Source organism: Micromesistius poutassou (genome assembly GCF_964030765.1).
Source record: "Micromesistius poutassou genome assembly, chromosome: 1".
NCBI classification, from domain to species: Eukaryota; Metazoa; Chordata; class Actinopteri; order Gadiformes; family Gadidae; genus Micromesistius; species Micromesistius poutassou.
In genome coordinates, this window is record NC_140271.1 from 1,008,669 (window position 1) to 1,019,275 (window position 10,607).

The window sequence follows — 10,607 nt, forward strand, 5'->3', positions numbered from 1 at the left end:
TTCTGCCCCTTATGATGTCATAAGGGGCTGATTTCCAAAACGGCTTGTAACGGTTAATCACACCACACCTGGTGGCGTGTCATGGCACCTTTAAAGGTGTTTGTTAGGTGTGAGGTTTTCATCTTCAAAGAAAAAGGCAAATTAAAGCTCCAATACTTTTTATTAAATGTACTGAATGAGCTTCTGAATGCATGTCATAAATGATCAGCAATATTAAATACAGATGCATATATACATATAGTTCTATACATATATAGAACTAAACTCTTACGAACGTTGCTACACCAAACGCTAACAAAATATTTTCAATGTAGAAATTGAAAACCAGTTTAGTGCATCTTTTAGCCGTTTTCTACCAAAGCAAAGATATTTGATAAATAAGTAAAAGTATTGCTTACAAACTTAGGGCTTTGGTACAGATACAGCATATGATATGATACAATTACAAATATCCAGAACATTTTTTAAACGATCAAAACCTCTTTTTCTCTCTGTCTCTGTCTCTCTCTCTCACACACCGTCTCGGGTCAGGCTTCTGGTGCGTAACGGGAACAGCTCTCTGGCCCCGGTGCTGTTCGACTCGGACCTGGACGACGTACCGGAGCGGGGGCTTGTGAGCGAGGGCTCCACGCTGTACCTGGAGCTGACCACAGACTCCTCCTCCATCCCCCTGCTCCTCGCGCTGCGCTACGAGGGTGAGCGCCTCTGCCTACCGCCGTCTCCCCTGGAAGCTGTCTCTTGAGAATGCATTTTGTTAGATTCATCTCATTTAGAAGCAGGTTAGTGAGTTAGGGGATTGAACGTGGTACCTTTTGGGGTCAGTTAAGCCAATACAATATTCAATCATCGAGCAGATGCTTTTATCCAAAGCAATGTCATTAAGAGGCAGTTTACATTGCACTCTCTCTCTCAATCTCCCCCCCCCCCCTCCCCGCTCTCTCTGCACATATCTCTATCAACCTCTCTCTCTCTCATCTCTCTCATACACACATATCTTCCTCTCTTGGCCCCCCTAGCTTTTGATGGGGAACATTGCTGGGAACCCTACATGCCCCACGGTAACTTCAGCAGCTCGGACATCACCTTCCAGCTGGGCACGGTGGTGACGTTTGCCTGCTCCCCGGGCTTTGTCATGGAGCAGGGGTCAGGCTCCATAGAATGCGTGGACCCCAGCGACCCGCGCTGGAACGAGAGCGAGCCAGTGTGCCGGGGTGAGCTCCGGTTCACTTTTTTTTAATTCTTATTATTTCGTTTTAGTGGTTTCCATTTTAAAAGATACGTACTCAAGGAAAAAATCTTCCAGGCCCAAACACAATCTCCCAGGCAAAACAGGGCTAATAGAAAAATATATATATGTTGTCCTGAAAGGTGCAGTTGTAGAATTGATTGGCATCTAGCGAAAGGAGAAATCTGAATGTTATGGCGCATTTCCACCGGCGGGCACGCTTCGGACCCAGCACGCCTCAGCTCAGTAGTGAGGGTGCGGTATAGCCCAGCTCAGTTACGGCGCGCGTTTCCACCGCCGCCAGTACCCTTATGGTAGGGCGGGGTTTAAGCCGGACGGCGACAGCCACGGCAGCTACGTAAGCATCGTGATCTCATAGTAGCCCGACACAGTGTAGCCTGCTAATAAATCCAAGGAAAAAGAAGAACGCGCACAATGAACAAAGAGCAAGCAACTATGTAGGACGTCCAAGAAGGAATTTTCTTCAATAAACAAAGCTTTCGCCGTTGTCCAGAAATATCTCGCGGGTACTGTGTGTTTGTTTGTTATTATCCCCCTGTCGCACGGAAGTGATTCTGTCGACCAATCAACGGACGGCGTGTGTAGCTCAAACTTGCCGGGACCCTTTCAGGCGTCCTCAACGGAGTAGTACTGTGAGACGAGTACTGTGAGACGAGTACGGCTCAACGCGGCTCAGTCTGGTGGAAACGCAACCCGTGCCGCATCTTTGCAGACTGAACCTGAACCGACCCGCACATTGCGGTGGAAATGCACCATTATCCCCATGGCTAAGGCTACGATTTGTGATGCTGTTTTAATACTGTCATTGTGCAGGAGCGTTATAATGAGCGATGTTGTATATTAAATGCGGCACACATTCACACAGCCACACTCACCATGGCGCTATATATAAGTGTCCAAGAAGCTTAAGCCTCCCACGGACATAGACATCAAAATCAACCGCTGGCCAGACTGAGCGCCACACATCAAAACACACCAAAAATAAAAAGTACATTGCTTTTGTGCAAAACGTAAATTGCGGGCATATGTGTAAAGACAATTTGTTTTGACGTGGGACCATCAAAACCATCACCGTCGATGCAAGATGCAACCTTGACTTTTAAGCTATGAACCTGTTTTACAAACAAAATAATGACACTTATGCACACTGCGCTGGATGGCTGACACTTCTTTTGACCCAAGGCCTGAGAAAAAAAGGTTTGAGAGCTACTGCCTTAATGGATCTCTCAAAAACAACTTTCTCTTTCTGACTTTTTTTTTTTCTTCCAACATATGTATTTCACCCTCTCTCCCTCTCCCTGGATCTCCCAATGAATCTGTCTCCCCCCTCCGCCTCCCCTCCGCCTCCCCCCCCCCCCCCCCCCCCCCCCACAGCGGTGTGTGGAGGGGACCTGATGGAGCCCTCAGGCACCGTGCTGTCTCCTGATTGGCCACAGAGCTACTCCAAGGGGCAGGACTGTGTGTGGCAGATCCATGGCAACGAGGAAAAGCGCATTGAGCTGGATGTGCAGATGTGAGTTGTGGTACCCACAAGAATTTCGGGATGAAGTTAAAACACGTCTTCCACACTCAAGCAGATGACTTTCAAAATGGTTAAATCCCATGGGTTCTGATTGTGACGTCTTTCAGACTGGGAAAGGGCGCAGGAATCTGGACACATTTAGCATTGTAAATGCTAATTTGTAGTGTAGACATGGGCTCTGTTGGTGGTGGGGATCACATACAGCTGGGTCAATGCAACACGAGAGACAGCAGAAAACAAGTTGGTGTTTGGATGGTGGTTTGAAAAGATGAATAGGATTTGAATGAAAATTTGATCGGAATTCTACTGGGTTCTGGGTTTGGCAGGTTGGGTTGGATCCGGGGAACTGTGCTCATGACTTAAACATCTAGTGAGCCAGTGGCCTTACTTTAAATTCACTTTGTAGCATAGTTCTAGCAAGCAGAGATCTGACCTTATTGCCCCTAACGGGATTTATTTATTCATTACTTTTATTTTCGCGCTGATTGTGTCTGCAGGTTTGGTTGTTTTTCTGCATTTCATAATTTATTTATTAACAGCTTACCTGGCTGTTTCGATCGAAAAACCATTGTAATGAAGTTCAGTTTGCCCCCCTTATATTCAAATGTACTCTCTGAATGATTAATAATATGTGAATACTTTTGGATGTTAATGCACTTTTTTTTTTATATAGCCGATTTATATAATTTTATACTAATGCTTTTAAGCATAGTGCTAGACGGAAAACAAATACTTTTAAAAAATGTTTTGGATTTGCGATTGATAAATATCACTTATAGTTGTATCTAAGTATTGTTATAGCTTTTACCAATATCTTGCCCTAACAGTGTAAATCGTACTCTGAACTAGCTCCTTGTTATTTTCCCTCCTAAAGCTTGAACATACGCCACAATGACGTGCTGACCGTCTTCGATGGACATGACCTCATGTCCCACGTGATTGGCCAGTACATGGGGTCCAGAGAGCGCTTCCAGGTGGTGTCAGGCGGGTCAGAGATCACCATTCAGTTCCAGAGCGATCCCGATGATTCCAGCTTTATCCTCAGCCAAGGGTTCCTGATTCATTATCGCGGTATGGTTGACCTCATCCATAGGCTGATGTCCAAAACGGTTCTGTTAGCCTCACTGTTCCAGCAGGACACAAGATTCATGTGTTTTCTATTAAATGTTATAGAATTTATTAATTTTCACTACAATACATCATTTATTAATTTAGTAAGATTCATGTGTTTTCTATTAAATGTTATAGAATTTATTAATTTTCATTACAATACATCATTTATTAATTTAGTAAGATTCATGTGTTTTCTATTAAATGTTATAGAATTTATTAATTTTCATTACAATACACCATTTATTAATTTAGTAAGATTCATGTGTTTTCTATTAAATGTTATAGAATTTATTAATTTTCACTACAATACATCATTTATTAATTTAGTAAGATTCATGTGTTTTCTATTAAATGTTATAGAATTTATTAATTTTCATTACAATACACCATTTATTAATTTAGTAAGATTCATGTGTTTTCTATTAAATGTTATAGAATTTATTAATTTTCATTACAATACATCATTTATTAATTTAGTAAGATTCATGTGTTTTCTATTAAATGTTATAGAATTTATTAATTTTCATTACAATACATCATTTATTAATTTAGTAGGCATTAGACAACAGAAAGCATCAACACCTCTTATATTCTTTCTCTCATCAATGCAGAGGTGGAGCCAAATGACACCTGCCCCACCCTCCCTCAGATTGAGTTTGGTTGGATAAGCTCCTCCCATTCCTCCCCTGTCCGAGGCAGTGTCTTGACCTATCAATGCCAACCAGGATATGACATCAGTGGTTCTGACATCATCACTTGCCAATGGGATCTCTCATGGAGCAACAGTCCTCCTACGTGTGTCAAAGGTAAAAGTTATGTTATGTATGTTATGTTATGTGTGTTGTGAAACAATTATATAAACTCTATTTCTGCAAAACAATCATGGTTGGGCAATTTGGGTTATTTTTCCAAATTGGACCAATGGCAAATCCTGGAAAAATGATTGGGACGGAAATAACGTATACTGCAGAACATTGGACATTCTGTTGAGATAAAAATACATTTGGATGGCCTTAAACGTTCTCCAGTAACACAGCTCAATTTCATTATAATGCACGTATCGGGCATCACATGATTTGAATGTCAAACACCAGACTAAAGTAATAACAACATGGTAAAGTAGTAATAAAGAAGTAGTAGTAGTAGTAGTAGTAGTAGTAGATAACTTTATTATCCCTGTGGGTCAGTTGGGTTTGCGGCACAGTCATACATCAGACACCAACAGACATAACATGGGGAACATACAACACACACTACAACACACACTACAATACACTACATACCCTTGGATATTGCCAGGCCAGCTGGACATAAGATAGCTTATTTACTGATTATTTACTGATTTAAGGCTTTTATAGCTTGTGGTACAAAAGAAGAAACATATATGTCCCAAACGCGGCCCACAGTGCAGCAGTGCCCTGACCCCGGCGAGGTGGTGAACGGAGCCCGCTCCGTGCGCCCTGAGGCTGGCTTTGCGGTCGGCACGGTGGTCCGCTTCTCCTGTAACCAAGGTTACCAACTGGAAGGCCCCAGCCAGATCTCCTGCCATGCCCGGGACACTGGCACGCCAAAGTGGAGCGACCGCAGCCCAAAATGTGTCTGTAAGTGTTGTCCTGACTGAACTCCTCCTCCGTGGTTGATTTGTTGATGTCAGTTGGTATTCAGCATTAATTTAAAAATACGAAACACTTGCCTCTTATACTTTCGGATAAATGTTCTCTGTTTCATACCAAGTTTTTATCGTCAGCTCTCTCAGACAAAGCAACTTAATGTACTTGTATAGTATTGTTATTTCATAGCCTAAAAGGAAATCAACGTGCACTACAGAACACAGAAAATGTCATGATTCATACGCAATGAAATCCATCTATCACACAACCGTGTTTCCGCATTAACCACTCAGCAGACATGCAGTAGTAGGGGACCACGGCAAACTCCTCCTGCTTCTCTTTGACGACATGCCTTCCCCATCCGTGTGTCCTTTGAAACAGTGAAGTACGACCCGTGTCCGAACCCGGGCGTCCCCGACAATGGTTACCAGACACTATACAAGCACAGCTACCAGGCGGGGGAGACCCTGCGCTTCTTCTGCTATGAGAACTACGAGCTGGTGGGTGAGGTCATCATCCACTGCATCCCGGGACACCCCTCCCAGTGGAACAGCCCGCCGCCGTTTTGTAAAGGTACGCCACTGCGGGGTTGACAAATGCAGCATTACCACCAGCATTAGTTAATGCAGTAATAACCATGAACTAACAGTGAATTCACCTTTACTTAATGGTCTAGTAATCATTACTAATGGGGTTCATGTTTACTAATGGCCTAACCATAACCCCTAAGCTCATGCTATATATTAATGCTTATTGCTACTATTGTAATTGAAGGTTAAGTAATGTACCCTTATTGTTAAGTGTTACTTAATAATCATGGGGAATTACAAAATAACCATAAATATCAGCACATGCTTATGAATTCAAAGGACCATTCCAAACTGTCTAACCAAGGGCTCATTACATTGAGGTAAATGAAAATAAGTGAAAGTATGATCTCAGTGTAAAACTAGTTACTTTCTGATCATTTGAAGGGCATTTCATCTCATTGTAATTAATTGATACTCTAAAAGTGTGTATCTGGATGAGTTGGACATTTAATTTCATGACTACAACTAATAATTTAGAACTAATATTGAATGCCCAGCCCTACGCTGCTACTCCTCATACGCGGCTCGAATTTTGCTGTTTACTCTCCGAGTCATACTGACTCCGAACACACTGTCCCATATGGCTTGCCTTACTTTGCTTCACTTGCTCACTGCCAAACTGCCACTAACACTAACAAGTGGCATCTTTAACAACATCAGTATTGGAAAACAGTCGCCACTACACAGAAATGTATCTCCAATCACTTCTACATCATATTTAATCACTTATGCTCTTGTGAGCTTTATGAGTAATATTATGAAGAATATTCCAAAACACTTTCTTTCTGCAAAGATAGTATCATACATTGACTCTACGCTACCATCTTTCTGCAAAGATTGTATTATACATTGACTCTACGCATTTACTCACTCTATTTGGAACAGGATATAATTGATGCTCTATACTGAGTATAGAGTAATAAATGACAAACAGTTTGGGGGTGCAGCTGGGTCAGTTAGCACTGCAGGGTTTCTGGCTGAAAGGCTGAAATCTTTCTTTGTCTTTGTATTTACCCAGTGGCCTACGAGGAGCTCTTGGATGATCACAAGTTAGAAGGTAATTATTTTCTTTCTTTAAGTGTATTGAGTTAAAAGAGTAATGAGTTTTAGTTGTGCATTTTAGTCATGCTTAATAAACAATATCAAAGAGAACAAGAACCAAAAATTGCATTGATGCATAATATTGTTTTTGTGTCATTTTGTGTCATCAAAGTCATGCATTCAAAATGTATTAATGATTATATATTATCATTATTAAAAAAATGTCCAGAATTTCTAGATAATTGTAGATTTTAGGACAGATAGTTTACACATACAATCTTTTTTTAAACAAAACTAAAAGTCGTTTAGGTCTAATTTTTTTTTACTTTTTCGAAAAGGGCATATACATATTTCAAATAAACACAGCAAATGATTGCAAGAATTCAACCACATGTTGTTTTCTACCTCTGGGAAAACATTAAGTTGGTGGTTAGTTTAAAATATGACAAGATATTACTTTCACTAAGTTGACTTCTTTCTTTTTTCCAGTTTCCCAGTCATTCGAACCTTCTCACCAGATTCTGAGCGAGAACATTGCTTTGGCGATCATCTTGCCAATCATCCTGGTCATCCTTCTGATTGGAGGAATTTACATGTATTATACAAAGTAAGTAACACCTTGAGGGTAAGTAATAGGTGCTTGCATAACAATACGAAAATTTTAGAAACTTCAACATTTTGTCCTATTCATAATTGAACGTTATTACAAATAAAACATTACTTTTTTTTTAATCCAATTTAACCTGAGAAAAAATATTGCGGTTACTGAATTGCCATCTTTTTTTAAGATTAAGTTGACTTCTGTTGGGATTTCAGCTCTACTTGTCAAATCATTATTGAGTTCCTTCAAGTCTTATTATTAAAAAATAAAATTAGAAATGCAAGAGGGGCCGTAACCTCTGAGGGTTTCGGTTCTTGTTTTTCAGATCCTCATCATTCATTGGCTCATCCAAAGGTCGCTCTCCATTTACATTCTGCTCTCCTCAACCAACCAGAATCTACGTGCCTGTTTAACACCGTGCTTGTATGTTCATTTTGTCACACCTCACACCACGCCATGCTTGCTTGCTCTGCTATGCTCTCTTACTCTATACCACAACTTCTCGTTAGGATTTCCACCAGTTGGAGCATCACCGTTCAATATATAAGGGTGGAGACATATTGGGCTGTGATGAAATTTTAAACTAATTACATTTCTTGATGAAGACCCGATCATGTAGTTACTCAAAGTTGTATGATCCCAATTCAACATTGACAAATGTATTTAACATACATACAACAACACATGTTGTAGTTTGAAATAATGTCATGGACTATTATACATGGAATACTACTAAATAAATATTTTTTAACATCATAATCAGAGTACATTATTGAATTATATAATATATATTATATATTATAACCATTAACACAACCTATCCTGCAGTGTGAGTGTCGTCAAGGGTCGTTAAGGGTCTTTCACTTCCAGCAGAAAGGTTCAGGTCATTAATTCAATGTCTACCATTTACCTGCATAAATCCTAGAGCATAAATCCTATCTGCTCAATAAAGACAGGAATTTGCTTTTGATTAAAGTTTCTGCTAAATTACTACATTTTAGTGAATAAATAATCTGCAGTTAATAGCAGTAAAGCATCGATTTGAATGTGTTGGTTCAACTCAATCTACTTGGTTTTTGCTGCTGCTGTTGTTGTTGTTGTTGTTGTCCCAGTTGTACACCTCATTATAGAGCCTTACGATACATCCCCCCATCTCATTGTGACTGTGTCAGACTTTGTGCTTTGCCGTGGAGTCAGATTGCTGTTAGGCCTCCATTGTCTGTTGTCCTTTAGCCACACCTCCACCACCAATCATTAAACATAACACCCCAAGTATGATGAAGCTCTGCTACAAGAGAATCGCCTTGGTTTGTTCATCCATGTTGCTGCCTCAGCACCTCACTTCTCCCAACGATAGACAATCAATGGCCTCTTAGATACTACACCCTCTTTTAATGTGTTGACCTTTAAAACAAACATCTGTCTTGTTCTCTGTCTCTCTGTCTGTCTCTCTGTCTCTCTGTCTGTCTGTCTGTCTGTCTGTCTCTCTCTCTCTTTCTCTCTCTCTCTCTCTCTCTCTCTCTCTCTCTCTCTCTCTCTCTCTCTCTCTCAATTGCTCTGTCTCTCCATCTCTCTGTCTCTGTATCTTTGTGTCTCTCATCCGCAGCATCTGTAGACTGGAATGGAAGCCTCTTTTCTGGAAGACCTTTTCCCATACACACTCTTATAGTCCGATAACAGTGGAGTCTGATTTCAACAACCCTCTGTACGAGGCTGGGGTGAGTCTCTCGAGTCTCTAAATACTATGAAAGATGAATGTTTTTTCCACATTATGTAGGTTGTTATTATTATAACGTGTATTTTTCAGTTTTAAAAATTGCCCGATTATTCATCAATGTGTATGACCTATAAAATGATGCAAAAAACGCTATCACATCTGTACGGTAAAACCAACGTATCTTTCTCTTACTGTTTTTCCTCTTCTCGTTTTCTCCAGGATACACGAGAATATGAAGTATCCATTTAATGGAGTGAGAGAGACAAAACTCTTATGGATTCCAAACCACAGATTCAACAACAAAAAAAACATACTCAAAGAGGGCCAGTACCCCAGTAATACTCTTCTCCATGTATTTATTTTGTACTACCCACCATGACCCTACACATAGCCCTGTAATGTGATCCATCAGAGGCGCTGTGGGGCTCCTCTCTGCCGCCGAACTCGCTCCGTCATTGAGATTGGTGCCTTGCGCAAAAAAAGTAGGTTTCAAAATGAACAAAAACCTTCAACAAAAAATCAACAAAACGATGTGAAAACTTTGCAATACTAGACACTGGTCAAAGCAAAAACACGCATGAAGGGACATTGTGGTTCATTTTATTTATTAACAATTCATATTAAATCTAAATATGAATAAAGATGCATAGATAGATCCATAGATACACGACACATAATGCTCATTAATCACCAGTATTTCTGATTTGTTTCTACCCCTATATCAGTACGATTTCTGTATCACATAAACGCACCCAGACACATACATTGAATGTAAATATTTAACCTATTATTGAGGCTCATATATATAAATATATAAATATATACACTTATACATGGTGGGGGGTGGGGTTGGGTGTATTTTCATTATATATCTGTAATGAAAAATTCAGTGCCAAAATATAAAGTTGCATAATTTAGTGTTTCATCTCTTGTTGCCATAGTGTTTACGACATGGATATTTAAAAGCCAGCATTTCATTTTAATCTTTGCTGTTTTTGGAGTGCATTTTTCACATGACAATGTGGATCCCGTGGCGGCACAAGGACATGAATGTCTTTATGTGTACACGCCTACACGCAGCATGCACTGATTGTAAATGACATTGCTTCTACTGAAACGTTCCATTATAGTTATTGGACATTGACATTGTTATCAGATTTGATGTTG

At 40.2% G+C, this 10,607-nt stretch overlaps 1 protein-coding gene across 1 annotated transcript in view; it reads left to right on the forward strand.

The window, feature by feature from the left end:
• The window catches only part of sez6l2 (seizure related 6 homolog (mouse)-like 2), a gene marked incomplete at its 5' end in the record, with an annotated part of 16,748 nt that extends 7,019 nt beyond the window's left edge, over positions 1 to 9,729 (forward strand). The window contains 11 exons of the mRNA XM_084488892.1: positions 532 to 695; positions 1,017 to 1,211; positions 2,621 to 2,759; positions 3,643 to 3,839; positions 4,493 to 4,687; positions 5,288 to 5,482; positions 5,873 to 6,064; positions 7,100 to 7,138; positions 7,612 to 7,729; positions 9,330 to 9,441; positions 9,660 to 9,729. Coding sequence (XP_084345018.1) covers positions 532 to 695; positions 1,017 to 1,211; positions 2,621 to 2,759; positions 3,643 to 3,839; positions 4,493 to 4,687; positions 5,288 to 5,482; positions 5,873 to 6,064; positions 7,100 to 7,138; positions 7,612 to 7,729; positions 9,330 to 9,441; positions 9,660 to 9,689 — 1,576 coding nt within the window. The 3' untranslated portion in view covers positions 9,690 to 9,729. The remainder of the gene's footprint in view (positions 1 to 531; positions 696 to 1,016; positions 1,212 to 2,620; positions 2,760 to 3,642; positions 3,840 to 4,492; positions 4,688 to 5,287; positions 5,483 to 5,872; positions 6,065 to 7,099; positions 7,139 to 7,611; positions 7,730 to 9,329; positions 9,442 to 9,659) is intronic.
• Between the last annotated feature and the right edge of the window lie 878 nt (positions 9,730 to 10,607).